This window comes from Martes martes (assembly GCF_963455335.1).
Source record: "Martes martes genome assembly, chromosome: 3".
Classification (NCBI taxonomy): Eukaryota; Metazoa; Chordata; class Mammalia; order Carnivora; family Mustelidae; genus Martes; species Martes martes.
In genome coordinates this window covers 64,031,416-64,056,993 of record NC_137890.1, presented here as the reverse complement: position 1 = coordinate 64,056,993, position 25,578 = coordinate 64,031,416, and the positions used below count along the sequence as shown (strand labels likewise).

Genomic DNA, 25,578 nt, shown 5'->3' with positions numbered 1-25,578 from the left:
GCTTTAACCCACTGAGCCACCCAGGTGCCCCTAAATCTACAAGTTTTTAAAGGACAGTGTACCTTTAGTCTACTTTGCCCCATAAGAAAATATCAGTAATAATTTTAAATCTAGTAAATCCTTTCTAATACTAGTATTTATGAGTTGGCGAATAGTTAATCTTTTTGATACATGGTAGAAAATACATATAAAATATTAAATAAGACGCTTGAAATGTTTTTCCTCATTTTCCTGATTATTCAAGTCATTGATGTTTCCGGGCTTCATTCAAACCTGCAGGTGGTCCATGGCACCTTCTCTGATCACCCCAGGGAAAACTGAGGTGTCTCTGTTCAGGTGTCCCCTGAACAGAACAGAAACAGTCTTACCACAATTCATCTGTGTCACAGAGAGGGAAGGAAATGCTATAATGGGGAGAGGAACAGCTTAGGGCTCACCCGACGTGTTTCAATTCCATTTTGGCCACTAACTTGCTCCATGCTCTTGACTTCTCGAAACCTCAGCTTTCCCATCTGTGACATAGGGCCAACCTCCCCTTACAGAAATGTGATAGAGATTACAAATGAAAATGTCCAGCCTACAGTGGGTACATAATAGATATTTTGTTTTATTTAGATCTATGTTTTTGTGCTTAAATCTTGTCCTCCCAGCTCCACTGCAGAGCAAGGTTCTAGCATCAATATTTAGTTGGATGATGGCCAGTTGAGGTCACTGGTAACTGAGACTGCTTCATGAGCATTGGGGGAGGGGGGGTACAAACAGGACTCAGGACATGGTGCCTTCCTTTCTCAGGCAGGGAGGTGGGTCCAACAAGTTTTACTTCTATTCCCTCCTCCCTGCTCTGTTTCATCAAATGAAAATATAGTCATGATCACATAGCCAGGTGACCAGAGCTCTATTAGCTCTCCTGGAAGTAGCAGAGCACACAGCACAGATGTGAAGGCAGAAAGATAATGTGTTAATAAACCCCGGATTGTGATCCAGCTAATGCCCACAGGACAATCATTTCAGAAGCCGCTGGTATGCTTACCTGCATTTCACACTTCAGCATATGGTGAAGTAATGATTTTTCAAATACATTTTTCCCAGTCTACTAGCACTTCATCAAATATATAAATTAAAGACTAGTATAATGAAAATCCACAGATACTCATGATGTATCATTGTGGTCACATCTTCCTCCTTCACGACTAATTCTCTACACCCAGAAATCAAGAAGCATAGGGGTCCAAATTTATTTTTAGCCTCACTTTAATTCCAAAAAGTCTGTCTTTTTTTTTTTTAAGATTCATTTATTTATTTATTTATTCAGAGAGAGAGGAAGAGAAAGAGCAGACAAGCAGAAGGAGCAGAGGAGGAGTGAGAATCACAAGCAGACTCCCCACTGTGCACAGAGCCCCACAGGTCGGGGGGCAGAGGGGGACACTTGATCCTATGACCCTGAGATCACGACCTGAGCAGAAGCCAAGAGCTGGATGCTTCACCCACTGAGCCACCCAGGTGCCCCCAAAGGTTTATCTTTTTGGTAAGAAGCGACATGCCATAAAGGCAGTCAACCAAAGGATTAGTAGCAGTTTGACCTTCCATAAGGTTAAGTCTGGAGGTGTGGGACCAGAGGGACCACTCTGGAGGGTGCATGCACATTCCTCTGCAGGTCGGGCTCTCTCTGCCTGGCTGCACACAGTTTCTCCTGGTGGCTCACCTCTAGCCATGGGGCAGCCTGGTGCAGGCTATGGGCAGCTCCTGATCTTGAGATGAGCTCTCAGCAGCTGAAGGATAATCTGTGCTGACAAGTCAGATTAGAAGTCACCAATTTACTTGTCCATCTGCAGAGACCGCCCAGGGGCCAGCATTTACTTTCCATTCAGGTTTATGCAGTGTACAAGTAGACTTGGAGGAGATCCCTCTTCCTCTGCTTTATTACAATCCAGTTTCTCTTGTAAACTAAACCTACCCCAGCGGATTTTTTAAATGTAAAGGTTTCCCTTACCTCTTCACGGGACGAGTGACTCTTCGGCAATCCCGTTTTGAACTTGTCCCTCTGTCTCCAAAGCTACAGAGGAAATAAGCTCATTTTTCACTGTTCTAATTTATAATCATTTTATCAGAGTTCATACGGACTAGATTTGGGTCAGAACGATTTACTAGTGCAACACAGTTGAAGTCAGTAAAATCCTAGTGCCGTGGATGAGAACAGATTGCTCAGGTTGCTGGAGTTTGCTGCTTTAAATTTTATGCTAAGAACGCTGGCAGGGGCTGACTTCAAAGACGGTAAATTAAGCATTAGTTCAAATTTGTGCTGTGACAGGTCCTAGTATTAAGCACTTGTTCTTCCTATTTCATTAGGAATCAAAGAAGCAAAGCTTTCATACTATCAACCAGAAATGAGAGGATAAAATATGTTTAATTCATTAGCAAAAACAAGATACAGGACTTCAAATCTCTGGCTCCTCTCTATACTAGAGTGGGGCAGCTTCATGGTGCACAGCCTGTGGAACTGCATGGGGCCACACCTGGTCTCAGTGCTCTGCTACCGCCACCTTGAAATTCCTAATAACTTCTGCACAAGGGGCCCTGTGTTCTCCTTTTGCTCTGGACCCTGCAAATTACATCACCAGTCCTGCACGAGAGGTGTGAACACTATTAATCTGTTGTCCTTCCCTCCCTACTAACAGAACAGAATTCATCCATTCCGTGGCGATTTGTTGGGAGACATACTATGTGCTAAAGATGTGAGAAACTCTAATAAGACAGTTATAGTCATTCTCCCCGTGGAGTTAACAGGAAAAAGAAAAAAACAGAACTATGGAAAAGAAGAACATTTTAATAGGAAAAAATATGTAAATGCTAAACTGACATTTAAAACTTGAACAAAAATTCTGCGTGGCAGTTCAAGAGGATCTAGTCCTAGGCTGAATTGAATATACCCAACTTTGCTGCTCCTTTTAGTTTTCTGAAGCACCTTCTCCTTCACCCTTCCATGCTACACACCGCAGGATGAAGTGTGGCCTCTCCAAGCAGAACGTGGCAACACTGAAGGCCCAACTGTTGCTCACAGTTACAGGAAATCATTTTGTACATTCGAAAAGTTGGCATTTTGGAAAGGAGCACAAAGTACTTCCAGATACAAGTTCAAGGAAAGAATCTCAATGGGCACACACACACTCAAGTGTTCTCTTGTCTCCAAAGAGCCAAGTCCCACGTCCCCCCAAGAGCTACTGTCCCTTTAGGTATATTGTGATCACCTACCAGACTCTCTGGCAGGGCGGCCCCAATGAATACCACATTATCCACATTAATTAATGGCTTATGAGTTTCCTTCAAAAAAACCTCAATACTGATGGCTACATTTGATGATATTTTAAAATACAAATGTTCAGCAACACAGAAGAAAGAATGCCCTGGAAGCCTGCCAGATTAGACATGCTCTTCATCAACAGAGATTGAAATAAAGAGAAGATTTCTTAGTACTACACTCACCACCTTTAAAATACACGCTAGCAGCATGTCCCAACCCATATCACGGACAGTTTCTCTTTTTCCTTTTCAGGAGAAGAGCAAACAAGTTAGTTTTTATCTAAAGGAAATGGCTGAATCAGTCATCATGAAGGGGCAGGACAAAAGCAACCCACTAAAGATCTCTGGCAAAAATGCCTACATCAACATGTCTACATGGAGTCATGGCTGTGGACTATCTCACAGTAACATTTTCTATTGCTCACTATTTTAGCGCTGTCTGCTAGTTTGAAACTAACTAAAACAGGAACAGGTAAAACAAGATCTTTTTTTTTTTTTTTTAACAGACTTCATGCGGGGCTTGAACTCACCACCCTGAGATCAAGGCCTGAGCTGAGATCAATAATCAGACACTTAACAGACTGAGCCACCCCGTTGCCCCATGAGAGCATCTTTTGAAATTAATCTAATCAGGAAGATTTACATTTAAACAGATCTTTATTTTCGACATAGGGCTATTGACATCCAAAACAGAAAACTCCACAGCATCTGTCTTTTGCAATGAGGTGTGAGAGTACGGGACACAAGAAGTGACCTACCCAAAAGAAAGCAGGTAATTCATAACAGTGTCACATAGAGAACACAGGTCAAACATGTCATTGACCCTAAATTGAATACCTAGTTTTAAAATTGTCCAGAATGATTTTAAGCAAATCATCAACCAAATGAATGTGAAAGTGGTGATAGGTACAGGGTGTGCTGAGAGACGACAGCCGGGGGGGGGGGCGGGGGGCTGGTAATCATACATGGTAGAGAATGCTCCCCCCAAGCCTCCACTAGGAGGGAAAAAAAGAGATTAAGTTCCAAAGAAGTTCAAGAAAGGCAGGATTCTTTCAAGTTGTACAACCAGAGAAGACTGTATGAAGAAGTCAACATTTCAATTAGGCTTTGAAAGACAGAGAGATTCTGGGTCTGGGAAAAAGAGGGAAGAAGGTGAGGGAAACAATGTCAGCAAAGGCACGAAAGTGGAATTATCTAGAAAATGCATAGGAAACACAATAAAATCCAGTTTGGTCAAAGTGGGACGCACAGGAAAGATGTCAGTGAGTGGTAACATGACAAATGGAGCTTGAGAACACACCGTAGAACGTCCTTAACCTACAGGGAGCAACCGAGGTATTTAGAGAATGAAGGCCCATGATCACAGCCAAGAGGACTGCTGTGGAGGCCATGTGAGGATGGACAGAAGAAAGGCAGGTGTGTAGAAAGGGAGCCCAGAATGACAGACATTCATCACTGGGATAGGTCCTCCGAGTCATCTGAAATAATGTGATGGTGTACCATGACACTGAATGAGAATGGTATTTAATGACAAATGACTTTGTAAGTGATCACTCAGAGATCAGGACTGTGGTGGGAGCATGTTTCAGTTACATATAGTTACATATGCCATCAACTTTCTCATAGTATATTCAAGATAATAACATTTCTCGTCATTCTATAGGATTCAGCCTCTGAAGTCAAAATAATTTACTGTGGTACACCATATTCTTGGCCCCATCTCTATCTTCAATTTCAAAATACATTTCATCTTCCTCTTATAATATACTTGGTAGTTTTTTAAGGAATTATATACAATCATCAAAGATATTTTCTTTTTAGTTTGCTCAATTCAATTCCCCTGAGGATCAAACTCCAAAACCCCTATATTGAGCTCTAATCTCAAAGAACATCACTTCAACACACACCTGCAAATATCAGTGGCAGGGCTCATTGTGTGAAGATAAAATAACGATCTAGCTATATAACACAGTACTGAAGCTTGCTGTTGATAGAATAACAATGACATCTTTCCGAGGGTGAGTCCAGTGACCAAAGCCATGAATTTATAAACTCCTTGAGGTCACAGGCCGGTATTATATTTACTCATTTGTTTCCCATAAGAGAGATCACAGTTTCCAGAACAAAGCTGCAGCAGGATTTTAAGACTAAATGAAAAAATGCGTACGAAAGTGTCTGCATATTACAAAATGCCATATTAAAAGTAGCTGACATTAATTGAACTCTAAAGAACTAATTCTGCTTTCAGTTGGTCTTGGTGGTTACTCAAAGAGATAAAAACATAAACAGTCGTAATCAGGCTACAAATATACGGAGGTGTATCAGAGAAGACACGAAGGGTTAAAGGAAGAAACGTCACAGAACCTATAGATGATATAAAAAAAATACCACTGTGATGGAGAAAACCCACAATATGGGAGCATATGCTTTAGAAGGAAGGAAGGAAGGAAGGAAGGAAGGAAGGAAGGAAGGAAAGAAGAAAGGGAAGGAGAGAGGAGGGAGGGATGGAGGGAGGAGGGAGGGATGGAGGGAAGAAGGGAGGAAGGAGGGAAGGAATCCATTTGTCCAGCTGTTGAGAATACCTATACAGATGTCTATTTCACTTCACATAATGACCTGTCAAATACAGCCAGTTACAAAGTCTGTTTACGAGATCCTGAATGGTAAGTCACCTGTAGGTAAGATTATTAGTCCAAAACTTGGTTGGAGAAATGCAGTAGGGACAACAGCCAAGTAAAAGTAGATGGAAGTATACCAATGTTCTCACTTTATAGTTCTTTACAGTTCTTCCTTAATCTGCTTCTACTCACTACTTTATCCCCAATAGCTAGACGATTTTCTAGCACAGAGCAGGAGTCAATAAATATATGTGCAATGAATGAAGCATAATAGCTTTTTAAGTTAAAGTCTGAAATTTTAAATCAAATGAGCTGTGAGTAATAGTCCCCAGTTAGTGAGCATCTACTATATCACGGTATTACATGACTTACGCATATTTTTTAAAGATTTTATTTATTTATCTGACAGACAGAGATCACAAGTAGGCAGAGAGGCAGTGAGAGGCAGTGAGAGACAGAGAGAGGGGGAAGCAGGCTCTATTCTAGACCCTGGGATCATGACCTGAGCCGCAGGCAGAGGCTTTAACCCACTGAGCCACCCAGGCACTCCGACTTACGCATATTTAAACTCCACAAAGTCCACTCGTTGGGGTTACTATCAGTCTTAGCTGAAGGAACCGGGTCTGAGAGCTGATGAGTGGTGGAATTCAACCCTGTCCTTGCGGCTCCCGTCTTCACACAACACATGGCCGGAGAGCAATGTGAACACGCGAACAGAAGGCAGCACTTGAAGATTTGCTAATACAAGAAAGAAGTACTAACGTTTCCTTCTCACAGACACAGTTGTTTCCAGGATCTGATGGCATGTAAAATTCTGAAGCATCCCATGTGGGGAAAACTGTTGTTATTCTAATCTTATGCTGTAAGTGATGCTACGAAAACAATCTGCCACAATTTACAAGCCTAACAAGCTAAATAGAGCAAGTCTGGAGAAATAAAAACATTTCCCTCATCCAATATTTTCCACTGTCTTAAAATCTCATCAGATTCAGAGTCCCAGATCGGCCCGAACTGGACGGTAAGATGATTATGGTAAAAACCACTCCACACAAAGCATAACTGTCTGAAATTACACTGAAGTCCAATGTACATAAAACGGTACCACGCAGGGAAGGAGAGCCTCACCGTTGTGTAATTTCATGAAACCTACTGAGCACCAAGGGCACAGGCAGCCAAATTGAATTTTAAATGGTACTTACCAAGAGGCTATAATCAGGATAGTCACCAGTGGGTGGATGAGATAAACGAACTGACTTTCTTCCACCAGGCAATCAAAATAGAATGCCATCTTTATGCACGAGACCAAAAAAAAAAAAAAAGTTAAACTATTCACCCTTTGCACCTCTGCTTTTTTTTTTTTTAAACTACATGGTCATTTCTAGACTCTTCCTTCCCCACGTCACCTTTGCGTTAATGAGCATCATGTAGAATAATTTTTTTTCTTCTTACCTTGGTTTTTCTTGTGATTTTTTTTTCCCAGAAAAATAAAATCTAGTCTTACCAAGGGCACACTTCTCTATCATCTCACCAGCAGAGCAGCTGTTAAGCAGCAGGCACTGTCCAAGCAGTGGTTTAGAATCAATGACTAAGTTGGACATAGCTAGAAGCCTGCCTTCTAACTAGGACAGCCACAGGGCAAGAGAGTGTCAGGATTTAAAGCCATGCCTTATGAAAAGTAAATGAAGTAGGACTCTCTCATACGAAGGTTTTCAAAGACATGTTTTTATGAATCTATACATTGAACCCTGATCGTTCTAGCTGCTCAATTAACCTTCCACCTTGAAGTCCCACCAGAACCTGAAGCACAATCTGTCCAGAACTAAACTCAGCACAAAACTCAGCCTCACAAAACATGCCTCCTACAGACATCCCACTCTTTGTGACGGCAGGCTGGTTCCAAGTCGCACAAAGACACGAACACAGAGAGCCACCAGTGAAGGTCATTCTCACCAACAATAGTCAGTTGCCAAATCATGTTGAAGATATTTCATCCTATCTTTTACATCTTATATTTCCTGGAGTTCCCTGAGTAGGTCCCTGAGGCCCACCCAAATGAAGTGTAGTCCGGTGAGACTTTACCTTCCTGAGGGATGTGGAGGGTAGGGAAACAAGAAATCAGGGCAGAGCCAATCCTATAAAGCAAGGTAGGAGAAGTTCGCAATTCAGTGGTCATGCGGCCACCTAGGCTGACCCCCCACAAATGCGAAAGGATTTTACAGAGGAATTGCGTTAGTAGCAAAACATAGCAGTACCCATTGTACCCTTGCTTGGCCCTTTTCGACTTTTTCGACAGGCAGTGATGAAGACTTAGGAGAAAAGACTCAGGGTCTGTAGCCAAGGTTAGCGAAGGCTCGCGGACTCATCTGTCCCACATGTATTTCTTTCAAGATCCTAAGGACATCGACTAAATAACATCTCTCTGCATCCTCTCAGCACCCTTTTCACATTTGTCAGTGCAATTCCTGATGTTACAGCTTGTGCCTCTTGACTTTAGATACTGTCAGATTCAAGTCAGTACCCAACCCAAGCCTAGCACCTATGCCATTCTGCAAAGTAAGAACTTGATCATTAACTGCTAATTGAACTGGATTAAAAATACTTATACAATAGTTTTCCAAACAGATCATATTATATTATCAGGCAGACTGGAAATTCTCATTGCCTATTTTCTCTCAGGCACTTTGCTAGGCTCTAGGGATAGTGTGGTAAATAAAACAGAAAAGGCCCCTGCCCTTGGGGTACGACAACCTATTAGAAAAGACATTATACACACAACCGTAAAGATTAAGGAACCACAACTGTACTAAATGCCATGAAGGAAAAGTGTAGACATAATAGATATAGCAACATGAAAAAAAAATAATGATTGCATATTATTACCTTTTCCCACTCATTTTTCTTTCCATTCCATTCCTTTGAAAGGTGCACAATTTTAATAGCTGTGTCCCTTAACCAAATACCTAGACAATGGTTGCACTTATATATTCAAACAAAACACAGAGAAATTCCACAATGACTTTTTCTTTCATCAAAATACACTAATGATTACTTCTACCTCAAAAGGATGGGTGTGAGTGGAAAGAATCCGGGAGCTTTCCAACCAGCTACCTCTCAGCTTAAGTCTCCAGTAACTTGCCTTAAAAGAACAAAGTTCTCATAGAAACAAGTACAGGGATAAACAGCATCTCGGTGCACAAACATCTTACCTCTTCATTGGCTTCTGATTTCAGGAGTGTCTTGAATACCGGATCCTTAGCACAAAGAATCCTTCCAGCCGCTTCCTTTCCAGCCTCATCTTCCCACCTTCCCTTGTGGCAACTTGCAGGCTCACTTGGTGGCCTTTCTCCCTGCGGTTCCCTCACAGGGATGCTTTCCCCTCCTCCAATTCTGTGTTTCAAGTCTCAACTCAAACCTGCTCTCCTTCAGAAAGCCTTCCTGGGCACCTCATATCAATAGTGATTGTCTATGATATACCTTTTCCTCCTAACATTTATCAAGTTTGTAGCTTTACAGTCATTTGAAGGAGTATTTGATGGATCTTCAGCTCTCTTACTAAAATTCTAAGTAGACAAGAACCGTATGTTACCATATTCGCATTCTATCTCCAGCTAGAACAGAGTCCGACACACAGTAAGCAGTTAGAAGTCATTTATTGAATAAATGAGAAAAGCACCACTATATAGTAAATATATCTTCATGTTGTCATATCCAGTATGTCTACACTTTAAAGCTTTGTCAATACCAGGGCAAGGGGGTTAGGGGGATGGGTGACCCTGGTTGTGGGTATTAAGGAGGGCACATATTGCATGGAGCACTGGGTGTGGTGCATATACAATGAATCTTGCAACACTGAAAAAATAAATACATAAAATTACAAAAAAATAAATAAAGAGCAATCTTTTGGGGCACCTGGATGGCTCAGTTGGTTAAGTATCTGCCTTCAGCTCAAGTCATAATCCCAGGGTCCTGGGATCAAGTCCTGCATCAGGCTCCCTGTTCAGCTGGGAGCATGCTTCTTCCTCTGTCTGCCACTCCCCCTACTTTGTGCTTGTGCACGCTCTCTCTCTCTGTGTCAAATAAATTGATATATAAAATCTTTAAAAAAATACCAGGGTAACTTCCCTTGAGACTAAAATTGATATTCTTCCTCCAAATACTTTTAGGAGAATTAATTCTTACATAGAAGTGACTATAGAGACTAGAAAGGAATTGGCTTTACCTAAGGATTATAATTTTCCATTTAAATTCGGTTATGTAACATCAAATGGGAAAAACAACACAAAACAAACAGCAACAAAAATGACATGCTATCCAGACATCACATCGTAGAAAATAATGACCCCATGGTAGGTCCCTTCTGGACATGAAAAGAACATGGAAAATCTTATGTCCATATCCAAGACAACTGTGCTGACTTAGTAGGGAAGGAGAAATAATATGGGGAGCTTGGATTGTTATGGGGAGCCAATGGTAGCCAGGTATGAGGATAAGCTATACCAAGTCTGACCATGAACACTTGCCCTTTCCAGTCACACGTACGCTGGAAAGCCATGGTCCCAGAGGGAATCAGTGTTTACTGTGCATGCCCAGTCCCATCATTGACTGCTATCTGCTGCCCATACAGAAGGCACATTTGTGGATGGCTGCGTGGATGATCTGTGTGATGTCATCATAAGATAACGTGAGGGGCATGTGTTTTAGTGAAACTCTAGAGCAGAGAGGTAGAGATCTGTGTCTTACATAGTGATTCACACCAAGAAACATTCTACAGATGAGGATTAGATTTAATCACAGAATTAGACTATTTTGGAGCTTAAGGGCTATTTCTTTGAATTATAAATTCTAATTATGTGGGAATTATTAATTTCACTGGAATGACAAAACTACATTCCGTGTTTCATGGCCTTCAATGCAACTGACTCGGGGAATGTAGACAATAATCGCAGATAATATTAACTTATAGGTAATAATCAAGGGATGCCTAGTTTCTCTTCTTGCTCTGCCTTAATATGCAGCTGTGATGCGACTAGCTAAGCCAGGTGACAGTAACACCCATTTATTTCTTTATAAGTAAAACAAAAGTATAATTGAAAATGTCAATAACTTTTATGAAAATAAGATGTATTAAGATCAATTTGACACCTACTTACTGTTCATGTATTTACCCATTTGTTATTTCCTGCACTTTTATGGACAGAAAAAGAAAATGTCTGCTTGTGAGAAGCTAGCAAAGTTCATGACGCTGACAGTTACTTTAGCTGTCATCAAAATGCTCTTCTTTGAAACCCCCAAATGTGCCAAGCAGGGTCAGCAACCTTCATTTACACACAGATGAACGTGCAAACAATCCCAAAGCAGAAATATCCACATTGTGTGGTTATATAGTAAATTATATCTACCTTTGGTGGCAACCACAATATTTATTACTTTTTAAAATGTTTTGAAAATGCCTGGTTTCTTACATTATAGAAATTTAAAATTACTGAGACATCCATTCAGTCAACTCATCTATTCTTCTAAAAATGGGAGCAGCAAAACCTGTTTACCTCTATCTCAGAAACGTCTTCAAATTCTTGTCCTCTGTATTCAGTGAGGCTCTCACCACCTCTGGCTAAGACTGCTTACAGGCTTCTGACTCCCCTTCCTTGGTTTTGGTTATTCCCTGAATCAATGTTACTCCTCATGGCTACAGATTACAGATGATAGAGTTCCTAAGTCAATCCTACCCATAACCACTCAAAAGCTTCAGTTTGGTTAAGTATGGAATCCTCACCATGGAAGAGAAACAAGGACTTCCACAACCTGACCCTGTCCTCTCCACTTCTATTCTCTGTCACATCATACCTGCCCCATTCCTTATAGTACAGTGCCATTCCCTAAACTCACATCAGATCTTTGTCACAACTCCTTGGCTTTGAGAACTTGGTGTTCCCCCTGACTGAAGGCCCAGGGAGTCTTCTGCTCCCCCTCTAGACCCAACTCAACTAGCACTTCTGCCATGAAGCCTTTGCAGATCCCTCCAGACAGAAAGTTATTCCCTCAGCATTGCCCCTCCAGCATTTTGTTCACAAGTCAATGGACTATGGCAAATCTTGACTAAACGTGTGATTTTTGTCCATTCGCCACAAATCCCAAAAGTTCACAGTATGACATGATCATCCACTTGCCGGACGTAGGAATTTGAATTATGAATTGTATTTTAGCAAGGGTCCAACTAAGGAGGCAAAAACTATCCTTAGGTATTTCAAACACAGACAACTTAATATAGTACAGGAAATTGGTCATGCAGGGGACAGAACAGCTAAAAAGCCAAACAGGAGATAAAGAGGTGACCCAGAAACTGGTGATAGGAGTACGCTGCTGCCATCCATTTGACTGGAGTGATGGCATTACCAAGGACTGGAAGAACTGTGCTAGGATAGGATCATCACAATGGCTTCCTGGCAGAAGGTAGGGCATTCCACTAAAAGAGACAGCTGCTGCCAAAGATACTGCCCAAGGAAGAGCTAGAGAGGAAGGAATACCCGGCTTCCCCGTGCTTCCCATCTTCCCTAAGGGCCTCCCATTGGCTGAAGCAATGCAGATGCCAGGAAATGTGGACTCCGGCAACAGAGTGCCAAGCAGGAGAAGGGCAGGATGGGAAATAACCGGCAAGCACCTCTCTTGGCTGCTGAGTGAACCTCACCAGCTAGTTGCTATATTCAACAGGACGGAGAGGTATCACGAGTCCTTTAGATGGTAAATTATACCTTACCTGTTGGTTTCCTCCGTAAGACTGTGAGCTCCTCGGTTCCTCAAAAAATTACAACTAGAAATACCACACAACCCAATAATTTGGGTATTTACCCAAAGAAAACAAGAACACTAATTTGAAAAGATCTAAGTTTGCTGCAGCATCATTTACGATAGCCAACATATGGAAGCGCCCCAAGTGTCCACTGATAGATGAACAAATAAAGAAGATGTGGTGAATATATACAATGGAATATCACTGAGCCATAAAAAAAAAGAATGAAATCTTGCCATGTGTGACAATGTGAACAGACCTAGGGGGCATTATGCTAAGTGAAATATACATATTTCTTATGTATATTTCATATACATTTCATATACATATGGAATAGGAAAAGCCAAATAAACAAGCCAAAACAAAACAAGACAAAAGCAAAAAAATCAGACTCATAAATACAGAGAACAAACTGGTGGTTGCCAGAGGGGAGATGGATGGGTGGGGATAGGTGCAACAGATAAAAAAGGTTAAGAAGGGGCGCCTGGGTGGCTCAGTGGGTTAAAGCCTCTGCCTTTGGCTCAGGCCATGATCCCAGGGTCCTGGGATCAAGCCCCGCATCGGGCTCTCTGCGAGGCAGGGAGCCTGCTTCTTCCTCTCTCTCTGCCTGCCTCTCTGCCTACTTGTGATCTCTGTCAAATAAATAAATAAATAATCTTTAAAAAAAAAAGATTAAGAAATACAAACTTCCGTTATAAAATAGTAAGTCAAGAGGAAGAAAAGTATGGCACAGAGAATACAATCAATAATATTATAGTAATGTTGTTTGGTGACAGGTAACTATACTTACGGTGAGCACTGGTTAATATATAGAATTGACAAATCACTATGTTGTACATTTAAAATTAATATAACTCTGTATGTTAATTATACTTCAATTAAAAAAAAACTATTAAAAAAAGACTGTGGGTTCCTTAATAGCAGGAACCTTATCTCCATTTGTATCCCAACAGCTAGCACTGTTAAATGTCCATAAACGCTAATCCCCTTGATTTACAATGTATTTTAACTCAGCATTTCCCAAAGCTTATTCTGTTAACCATTAATTCAAAGAGATCTTATTGCCTATGACAGGTACGTAGAACTCTGCCATTCCCAAATAACTCTGTGAATCACAATGTTAAGCAGATAGTATCTTAGTCCACTGGGGCTGCAATAACAGAATATCACAGGCTGAGTGGCTTATAAACCCCAGAAATTTATTTCCCACAGTCGTGCGGCTGGAAGTCCAAGATGAGAGCGCTAGTGTGGCTGGGCAGGGGCCTTCTTCTCAGAGGGAGAAGGAACAAGGAAGCTGCCTGTCTTCCGTTACAGCGGCAGTAATCTCCTTCATGAGGGCTCCACCCTCATGACCTCATCACGTCCCCAAAGGCCCCACCTCCTACTACCAGCAAAATGGCAATCAGGACCTCAACAAATGAATTGGGATTAAGGGGGACAACGTTTTTCAGACCATAGCAGCTGGTTTCTTTATTGCAGAAAGTCAACAAAGCTCACTCAGAGCTTTTAAAGTGTGCTTGAGGAAAGACTTGTACTATGCAGCATGATTTCCACGCAGACGACCACAGAACACTTTTTTCTCAAAGGACTAATGTCACGCAGGGACATCATAAGGAGACACTGCTTGAAATGTCCTCATATTCGCAGCATTACTTTATTTCATCTCTGAAATAGTTCTGTGAGGTAGGAAAGAACAAGGTCACACCTTATAGATAAAAATGTTGCTAATAAATAATGACAACAAAATAATATATCATCAAGTATTAACTGAACATATAAGATGGCATTTGCTATTCTAGTCACTGTGGGACTAGAAGAAAATTATGTCTTAGTTCCTGCTCTATTTGAAGACCTAAGACATACAAGAAAAATAGAGAACTATAACATGGAACTTTCTTTTTATCCAACAATATTTTTAAACATGTTTCAGTACATCTAAGTAGCTGGTATTGCCTGATTACTGAAAATATGAGACACATGAAAGGGAAGTTATTTACTAGAGTTATAAGCAGGTTGGTTCTGGAGTTTACATTACTTTTGAGCTTTATGAGCTGTAAAACCAAAACACCAGCTGGTATGACATCTACCATATAAAGAGAAGATAACTAGATCCTCCAATAATTAGACAGCAATATCAACGCACCAGAAGCAGACCAGTGTTGAATCCAACCTCATGATCTTCTCAAAATAACCATTTAGAAGTCCCTGGGAAATCCCTAGACCCTTCCCCAGTGAACTCTATTTGTTTCCATCACAAACATTTTAATGGTGAAGATTGACAAGGTCATTTTCCTTCTTTTCTATAAAAGATACAAGGTCTTGGTTTTGTTATCTAAGAAGTATGTCCTCTGGAATTAACATTATCTTTACCCTTAACAATAGGGCACTTACACTAGAAAACTTTGCCAGCAGGTAATAATGAAAGATAACATTTTTCTCTTACATAATTGTTAAAAGACTGTGGTCAGATGTTTTGGCATCCTCCCCTAATGGCTCTATATGCATATTACATTATTAACATTAATCTGCAATGCATTTTTTAAAAGATTTTATTTATTTATTTATTTGAGAAAGTGAGAGAGTGTGTGCAAGCCAGAGGGGGAAGGTGCAGAGGCAGAGGGAGAAGCAGATTCCCCACAGAGCAGAGCAGAGACCCCAACATGGGGCTGGATTCCAGGATCCTAGGATCATGACCCGAGCCAAAGCAGACGCTTCACCGACTGAGCCACCCAGGCACCCCTGTAATGCCTTTTTTGAGATTTGGCAAAAGTTGCTAGATCACGTTCCTACCAGTGGTTTTATCATTCTACAATACAAGTATAAACAGAGGACCAAGGAACAATAAAAAATAATTACCTATGTTAAGAGACATATTATCCACAATGGCAAGATATTCTGAATTCTCCATATGCTACAAGTGGAACTTCAGTTCATACTTTACTGTGGGTTAACAGCGTTCACAGCACAAACAATAACTAATGGGATAACTTTGGGCGTCACTCTCTAAAGTTCAGTGCTCTCAGCTGTGGAAAAGAATAAACTGCCTGCCTCAATGGGCTAAAACGAGAACAGAATCAGTTCAGCAGATGACTGGTCCCTTCGGGGTGCTGAGCCCAAATAAATTAAACACTTAATACTATACCCTTAATACTATACCAGTATATACTATACTGGTCATAGACAACGTACTGAATGCTCTGTGAGATTTGCTGTCATGAAATGGATTAACTTTCCATAACACAATGTTTCTCAAATCAATTTGTTCCTGCTTCATCTTTCCTGTTAACATCTATTGGTACACCCGGCAATCCATGTCCCTCAGAATGCATGGAGGGTGATATCTTCAGAAAAAAGATAAACATCCACGAACAAGTTTTGAACTTGATGCTGGTTGGTATTCTTTCTGACGACAACCAGCACACACCGTAAGACAGTCTTGCCAAGCAGGAGGTAGCTGGAGAGGTCAAGTACTCACAGGCACCAATGAGGACTGTGTCCCGAGGGCAAATTTCATGCATCTCCTGATATCACTGAAGAAGATGCAAAGCTCTCCAGAGTGTGTGTTTTGAGGGTCTTTTTTTTTTTTTAATAGGAATGGTTATGTATCACATTCCTCAGTTTGCTTTCTTTGTGAACGACACACATTTTCACCTGACCATGAACCAGTGTGCAAGCTCTGCATTAGGGAGGCTAACTAACCCATGCTAACTAACCCTGGCCTCAGCGGTATCCACGTAATGCTATGCTAGCTGGCGGTGGCAAAGGGAAGTAGACTAAAAATCGAGCGACTCTCTTGGAAAGACTTTACTCTGCATAAAGTAAATGAAGACTTAGACCCTGCCAAAACCATCAATCTAAATAATTCTAGGTTAAAACTCTTGCCTAGTAGACACGATAGGCCCACGTGCGGCGGATAACCATTTCCTCCACCATTTTAACCAATTATTATCATTAGCATTTTTTTTCACAAATACAAACTTGGGAAGTAAAAAAACCTATCATCCAAAATAGGTAAAAACGGAGTACACTTGGCAGTGAAGACACCAGAGAGCCCAGCACACTGGCCGAGAACATAAACCAGCAACAATGCACTCTCCGGCTGAAGGAGGAAAACAGGGCACAGAAAATGACAGCAGGTGTGTAATTTGCAGGTGGAGTCACAAATCAAAACAGTCTTTATCTAAGCACAGTGTGGAAAAGATTTGGTCCTTTTGCTTTCTGAGTGTATATACAGAGCTGACTGTCCATCAGGAATGCCCAAAATCTCTAAGATCAGGGAAAACACAGCTAGAAACTGGTCCGCTCCAACACTGGTTGTGATATCTTGCTGCTTCTGTCATATGATCCCCAAAATAACTAGGGATAGAAAGAGATTGACAGTCATACTTAGGTTATCAGTAGACATAAGCCTAGGCCCCCAATACCGGGATCATATGAGATTTGAAGTGAACAAAATTCGTTCCTGTTTCCCAAAATGCAGCCTGGGGACCATCTGTGTTCTAGAACCTCTAGAGGAAGCTGTTGAAACAGCTTCACCTGGGCCCCACCCAGACCTGCTTACGAATCAGACTCTCTGGGACAGAGCGGGACTCTCCCTGAGAAATAAACTCCTAGGGCACTTTCAGGTCTACTAGAGAATCAAAAGAATATTGTATTGAATTTTGATGTCAGTGATTGATATGGAGAACTTGAAAGCTCTCTACAAAAGTTTGAAAACCATAAAAAACTTTCCAAAGGAAGCTTTAGAAGTACAAGTTTTTCTGGACAAAAAGAAAAAAAAAGTAGGTAAAAGAAAACTGGTGGGACTCCTGGGTGGCTCAGTCAGTTAAGCGTCTGCCTTCAGCTCAGGACATGATCCCAGGGTTCTGGGATAGAGTCCTGTATCAGGATCCCTGCCTCCCTCTCCCTCTGCCACTCCCCCTGCTTGTGTTCTCACTCTCACTCTCGCTCTCTCAAATAAATAAATAAAATCTTAAAGAAGAAGAAGAAAACTGGTGACCATAGCTGTTTGAAAATATAATTTTAACATATTAAATACAAATATAAAATTTGGTACTTAGGTTTTATGAAAGATCAGCTAATTCATTGACATCCCTGCCTTTAACGAGTCCAGAGCTCAGAGCGACTGGTACCTGAGGCGTTCGCTGTCGGTTGGCCCTACTGCTCCCTCTTGCCCCTTCCTGGCTCTCAAAGGCTGGCTCTCACGGCCACACTGCCTAGCTTCCATCCGCAGCCCGTTCCTCGTGATGAGCAATGTATGTGGGATATATGACTGTGCGGAAAGGAGTGTCTGTGGCCCTAGAAAGCACCACTCTTCAAGAGTGCATTTTCATTTCCCCTAGAGATGTCTAAGATCAGGAGACCCTTTCCTCAGAGCCCACTGAAGTGCCATCTCGCCTACCAGCAGCAGCTCTGACCGGCTGGTTCTGGAGTGTCCTCCCAGCCTAGTCATTCCACTTTTACAGGACACATGTGGCTTTCTGGAGTCGGTCAAGGGCTGTCTTCGCCCATCTCTCCAGTCTGCAGTATGGTTTTCATGTCTTTCAACAATTCGTGACTGAAAATCCAGAAGGTGTATGAAGGTCTTATTTTGAATTCCACATCTATAAAATCTTGTTTTGGTCATAGGGCAATGGAAAATGAAAGAATATATATATATATATATATATATATATATATATATATATATATTTACATAATACAATTATGTACATAGTATGTACTAAGAGAGAGAACTTGAGGAAAATGATTCCCTGTGACAAAAACAGGGAGGATGTCCTCAGCCAACATGACACTACGTATCTTTCCACAGCCCAATTACAGAACTGTATATTGGATTATAACACAAGTAAACAAACATTAACTAACTTCTGAAAGTAAACCATCTCTGAGAAGTCCTATGTTTCTAAAACACGAAATGGTTAACTTAGAACAGGGTTCTCGAGCTGGGGGCTCAGAACCAGCATCATCTGGAAACTTGTTAGAAATGCAAAGTATCAGGCCCCTCCCCAAGCTGAGGGAATCAGAGTCCCTGGGTGGGCCCCAGGAGTCTGTGTCTTAAAAGCTGTGGGTGGCCCTAATGCAGGGCAAAGTTTGGGAACCATAGGCTCAGAACTCAAAACAACTTCCCTGGTCTTTACCTTCTTAGTTGGAGGGGAGCTGAATGGAGCAGGAGAACAGTAGGAAGCAATGCACAAGGTGTAGCTTAAAGAGGAGCAAAAAGACCCCTGCCTGCTCTCCTAGCTGGCCTCAGAAGTCTCAGGGTTTCTTAAAAATCAGAGCAACTTCTTTCCATTCATCACAGTCACTAAAAAGCCACTATGCCCATGAATATGCCAGCACTCCTCCTTCATCTTATTCCTTAGCTGCCACTTGACGGATAGCCAAAAAGGAGGGGAAGCACAAGGTGGCATATCACATGACAAGTCAGGTTTAAAGGGGAGTGAGGGAAGGAGAGTTGCAAGCCCTCGTCCTAGAGGGATGACAGACAGGTCCAGGTGGGACCCTCCTGTGAAGGGATCTGGAAAGGCTTTCCACACGCAGAGTAAAGGATGCTCAAAGAAACGCTCTGTCATCATTACTGTCTTCAGGAGCATGTAACTAACAATCAATTAGTTGAGAACATGGTCTCCCCTGGCTTCCTCAAACAGAACACCTTCCAAACTGCAAAGGTCGCTGTTAGCTACTAATTAGCACTCTCTACCCATTTTATACGTATACGTGATGCAGGTTCAAGCTAAATGTGGAACAGCAGAAATTTGGGACTCCCTTCCGTGCCCCTTCATCCCAGCAGCAGCAGTGGCTTCTTAGGACGAGAGATACACAGACCCTGACATTCACAAGCACCGGCCGGAGAACTTACAGACAGACCCGTCCTGTCTTCACCATGTTGCCCCATGTTTTATTTACAGAGCACGCAAATAAGGCATTTCCTAACACATGCATTAGAAGTGTGATATTGACACTTAAAAATTTTGTGGAAGGACTTCATGACAACAAGCAGTACCTGAAAGCACATAATTGTATACTTAGCAAACGCACCCAACACGAAAACCTGCTTTCTTCTAGCACCATCACTATCAGATACGCATGGACCTGCTTTTATCACACACTCTATTTCTCAGAGGGCGTTTGAAAAACTCAACTGAGGGTAAAAACTCAACCAAGGCCAGTCTGTAAAACTTCTGACAGAAACATGACTTCCAACGTAAGACGGAGAAGTGGCAATTAAAGTTTCTGTACAAGTTGCCCCAAGAAGAGCACGAGTCACTGATTCCTTGAAGTACTCCTCTACGGGGCGAAAATGTCATACGCGACCGTCCTGTCTTGCCTTGCTCTGCCAGCTGACAGGTGACGTTTTAACCTCTAACCAACCACAGCAAGACAATTCAAAATTAAGGTTGACACTTTGTCCTTTAACTAGTTCCAAAGTACTGCAGGGGCTTTACTGCCTGATGTTACACCATATGTGCAAACTCTAGACACAGCAGGCAGGGGTAAGCAGGACGCCTCTGTACTCTGCCATTCTCCTGCTTCCTGTTGTTTTTGGAGCAGCCCTAACTTTAGCTAAACATAACCCTTCTGGGTGAATCATTTTTAGTAAGAGAATCCGCCTTATAGCAGAGCTCGCTGTATGCAGTCTGTATTTTGGAAGCAGGGCCATCTACGGAAGGCTTAAGAACTCACTGGTTTGATATTTTGCAGTCTTTATGAAACCCGCCCATTTTATGAAAAATTTCATAGAACAAAATTACTGACCACTGAAGTTTTTATGCATAAGACCCCAAACAATTATGGAGTGAATCACAGGAAGAATTCTTTTGGAAGTCTCCCCTTCCCCCAACTCGTCTACCATTAAGCAATAGTGACGGGAGACAGATTTTTCAAAACCTTTTCCAGAACTCGGGTCGTTTTTTTTTCATTCTAAATTTACTCTAAATCTTGGTTAATGGGATGTATTTACTTACTTGTGCCCTCAAGAGGTTTGATTCAGAAAAAAACTCTTTTAGGTTTTACGTTCATTATTATTTTTTTCCAGGTAGGAGAAATACATATGAGAAAGGAGAGGATATCAACTGCTGATAATAAACTGTATCCTTAGCTTGAGGTCAGTGACTCTCGCCAGGCAGAGTTCATGAAAAACATATAGGGGGGAAAAGGTCCTTTTAAAAATACACCTAACTTCCCCAGTGATCTTTCCCCTTGAGTTTTCTGCAAAATAGAACAGTTAGCTCTATATCATTCCAAAAAATCTATACGTAGCTTAGAGAGGGGAGCATAACTCTCATGGGTCTCAGATTCACTTCCTGTTGCCTTCCTTCATGATACATTTAAAGATAATCAATAAAAACTGATTTCTCTTTGTAAGCATTTTTCTGTTCTGCCAGAAATAATGGCAGTCCCCACCCTAAAATGAAGGAAAAATGGAAAGTAATATTTATCATAAGAGGAGAAAAAGAAACTGCCTAAGCATTTTTCCTGAGCTAAGTGAAACACAAACAGCAAATCAAGTTTACTCTTAAAGAAAAACAAATTTTAAATACTCCCAGCACTAATTCTATTTCTGAAATCTGTGGTATCAAAAAGTTTTCAAGTTCTGGATTTATAACTTGGTTTTCAACAACCTCCTTGTGTTCTCTAATCATTTCACTACATTTCTATATTAATATAAATATATATATGTATATATTTTTTTTTCACATACACACACACACTATATATATATATATATATATATATATATATGTATCTCATACACATGACTTCAGCTCAATGTTGAACACTGAAACACCAAAGAAAAGACAGCTAAGTCCCCCAGACCACCTCCCAGGGCAGAGTACGATGCAAACCTTCAGGGAAAAACACAGATGAAAACAGTATTAATCCAGTAGAGGAATAAAGACCTGCAAGCAACATTGTTATTTGTTTTAAAACACAAATCTTTTTTGCCCCTTGTCTTTTTAGCGCAAGGATTCTCTTATCCAAAATGTTACTTGAAAGTGTTCTATTAAATAACCCGCTATCATCTGTTGGAGTTTCTCCAACAGGGTCTATCTGAGAACTATCCATTTTAATTTTTTTTTCTTCTTCTGGATTCTTCTGAATTCTTCACAAAAGACTGTAAGAAAACCCCACATGGAAGAGGAATAGACTTTTGCTTTGTAATGAAGTTACAAATACATTTTATACGTTTTCCTGGCTTCCTATTTCCCTTCATTCTGTGCTATCTACAGGTTGTCATATTTTACCAGGATGGACTATAAATCAGGCAAGTTCAGCCTGTCAGTTTGAAGAACGGAGGTGAAAAGCGCAGTGGAAAATATATAAAGTATAATTAAAACCATATGACCAGAGATACTGAAATAATACTTGTTGGAGGAAACCCAAGTAAAAATCAAACCTTTTCTGGTGTTAGTGAGACTCTCCAGTCCATTTGGGACAAGCACTCAGTATTTGCTTTTTTTTTTTTTTTTCTTCACAGCAACAGCATCCAGGGAAGTTAAATCCTAACAAGATAATTAAGCCTATGGCTATATTTGTAGCGGAATGTAATCCATAGTTGTTCATGTAAAACTGATCTCTCATTTAAAACCATAATCATTTATTTAGAAATATAGTTTAAGATTCGTCAAGGGTCAATTTTATGCCTGCCAAAGAGTATTAAAGGCTTATGACAGCAATGTTGATTCAAAAAGCTTTTCAACTTTTCATCTCTAAAGACCTAAAGATGCCAGTAAGACACAGATAATCTAATTGCTTACTGTTGAACAAGGAGAGCAGGAAGTTATAAAATCTAAACTATCTCCCCTACTACATTATAAACAATCTCCAGGTTGCCACCTCATTCCGGTTGTACTTGGCAGGCCAATGACATATATATGCCTAAGGATGTACAGAAATTAAGATCTCTTCAAGTTATAAAGCAATTCCGATTTAAAAAAAAACAAACAAACTTTGACTTTGGCAGTCTATCACCAAAGCCACCCCATGTCTATTTCTCCAGAGCATTCCAAGTGCCAGTTATAAGGATTTCAGCAGACAAAAGGAATATAATTTTCAATACTGCTTTGGGATTCCAGTAAACAAGTCAAACTGAGCAAGTCACTTACCCCCCAGAAACTGAATTCCTCCAGCCACTCTTCCCACTGTCCTGGAGATGAGCTCCGACACACAGCAACCCATGAGGGCGGTGAGGGCCACCAGGAGGAGGAGGCCACAACCCAGGCCTGTGACAATGGTACAGATCCTCCATTCCGCACTGGGGATGCCCTGGAAGGAGGCGTAGCGCCCACACTCCTCCACCATCACCATCATCTGCCGGCTCTCATCGTGGACAGGATAGGAGCACCTCCGGAAAGTACCGAAGGACACAGACTTGCCCAGCTGTGATCCCCAAAGCCAGTAAGGCATGAAGAACCCCACACAGGAGGTGGCAGCACAAAGAAAGGAGAGCAAAGCCCAGATCACTCCGGTACAAGTCAGGCTGGATGCCATCTTTCGACAGGGCAACGGGGACCCGCAGTAACTGTTTAGGACTTCAGGAGCCAGCGAAGGCGTGAAACCACCAGGCAAGGACGGGCAGTCCACACTTCTGTAATGGGGGGTGTCTAGCAACAGAATGGATCTTTAGTCTTCCTGACCATCAACTTCCCATTCTCTGTCGTAAGGACGATGGTCCCTGGCAAAACAATAATAAATGTTAAAAGTGAAATGTTTTTAGAGCAGCGATAACACCGGTGTACTTGGGCTGCAACTCTTAATGAATAAACATTCAAACTTGCCCCAACACTTCAAAAGTGGGAAGAACTCATTCTCTCTAGAAACTTCTCTACCATTCAAGTTTTGTCAAAGTAGCTGAAAGCTTTCTCCTGTCTTTATCCCCTGTAAATGCTCCCAAATTAAGTCTGACAGCTATTTACTTAAAGAAATGCATGGCTTCTATTTGCCAAGTCAGTGAATTCATTTCACATGCTCACAAGGAAAAGTAATGTAGCATTTTTACTGGCAGTAAACATGATTCCAAATATTAAAATAAAGTGAATCATACCATGGTTTGTTTATTTGGCTTGCAAGTTCATGCTGATAATTTGTAGCAACTTTTCCGTGTCCCTTTAGGTGCATTAACTCTGCACGAGCCCAAACAAAATAATTAGGATAATTTTCACAGCAGCAGAGCACCATAAATTCAACAAGTACTATAGACTGTCTAGGCACATAGAATGGATGTAACTATTAAGCACTCCCTGTACTCCTTCAGTAGTATTTGTGAATTCCTTCAGTCTTAACTCCCTTTCTCCTAGTGGAAATGAAAAAAAGCCTGTGTAGGGCTTCCTTCTGATTCATGGGTTCCAATAAAAAATTGGTAGGACTATCTCTCCCGCGGAACGATTGTCAGTGTCTAATCTGAAAAGTAATCCACACTTTCTAGTACTCCACATGGAACCCCAGTCATTCAAATAGTTCAATGCGCCTTGACTTCCACCCCTCCCTTCCTCTCAAAAGGAGTTCTTGAACCATTTCCCATACTTTCCATAAAGAAAGGAATACAGAAGCAGCCCATGCACCCCACGGTTCCATTCCCAGAACCTATAACTCCAGTTTTTCAGTGTCCACAGCAAATTCCCTCTCCCTCGCCTCTCCCGTACCCAGCCCTCACCCCTACCGTTTCCTCTCCACCCGCCGCCCCGATTGCAGCCCAGTGTGTCACTGCGGGGGAGCTTCAACTACTTTTTTTTTTTTTTTTTTTTTTTTTAATAATCTTGTCAACTGCAGTCAGCGTCAGCGTTAGCCGCTGAACTTGGTCTGCCTGGGCCATGAGGCTGGGGGAGGTTGCGGGGGGGCGGTCTGGGGGTTGGAAGGCCCTCATCTGCAGCTAGGCTTTGGCGCCCCGAGGGGAGGGCAAGCCCACCGTGGGCCCCTCGCAATGGCCCCACCCCGGACGACGCCCCGTGCTCCCGGAGCCCCGCAGGGGGAGAGGGGCATTTCCCTGCCGGCCCGCGCGAAGGGAGGGGAAAGCACGGGAAGGCAGCACCCCCCGCAGGCAGCCGCCGACAGCGGACGCGGCGGCCGGGAGAGCCGACCGCGCCGCGGGGCTCAGGAAGTGCGGAGCCGGGAGCAGCCCGACTCCGGCGGCCGGGGGCCGGGGGGCGCGGGGAGAGAGCGGAGCCCGCGGCGCCGGGCAGCCAGCGCTCTACTCACTCACACGGCTGGCGGGCGGCGGCCGGGGCGCGCGCTCAACTTGCTGTCTTCCGCGGGCGGAACATCCACGGCGCCCAGCGCGTCCTTCCTCCTCGCCGCTGTCCCTCACAGCCGCGGCCACCCCGGGGCGGAGAGCGGCGTCCGGCCGGAGGCGGAGGGTCTCCCGAAGGCCGGGCTGCGCCGCCACCCGCGGAGCCCCCGCTGCCCGCGCTCTCCGGCGGTGGCTCGGGCGGAGCGCGGTGGCCACGCGCGGGGCGCCCGGGCTCTCACGCAGAGGAACAGAGCTCCCTTTGGCAGGCGAGGCACGCACCGCCTCCTCCCCTCGGCGGCCCGGCCCTCCTCTTTCTCTTGTCCCCTCCCCTCGCGCCCGGGGACCCACGGCCGGCGGAATGGGGACGCGGCGGGGCCGACCGGGAGTCCCCGCCCGTCCCGGGGGGCGGGGGGGGGCATCTCTGGCGGGTCCCCCAGCTCGAGTCCCCCGCCGCCCTCCCCTCTTGGCGGCTCCTGCCAAGGGGCGGGCGGGGAGGCACGCAGACCCAGAAGTAGGGGAGAAAGTTGCCGGTCTTCTCGGTACTCCCGAGGGGCTGCGAAGACCAGACACGTTCCCCGGTTGCCTTTCTGGGGCTGGGGTTTGTGGCTTAAGCGCCCGTTTTCTATCGGAGGTGCAGACGAAAAGGA

The 25,578-nt window shown here is 42.8% G+C and overlaps 1 protein-coding gene across 2 annotated transcripts in view; it reads right to left on the bottom strand.

Annotated features, from left to right (window-relative positions):
- Nucleotides 1–25,192, bottom strand: part of LHFPL6 (LHFPL tetraspan subfamily member 6) — a 235,736-nt gene extending 210,544 nt beyond the window's left edge. The window contains exons 1-2 of one of the 2 annotated variants that reach the window (XM_080797933.1): nucleotides 24,905–25,192; nucleotides 22,812–23,380 (exon numbers count right to left, since the gene is read on the bottom strand). In XM_080797933.1, coding sequence (XP_080654059.1) covers nucleotides 22,812–23,196 — 385 coding nt within the window. In that variant the 5' untranslated portion in view covers nucleotides 23,197–23,380; nucleotides 24,905–25,192. Of the gene's footprint in view, nucleotides 1–22,811; nucleotides 23,381–24,900 lie in introns of both variants that reach the window. The other variant, XM_080797934.1, reaches the window with a different exon arrangement.
- Nucleotides 25,193–25,578: the final 386 nt, after the last annotated feature.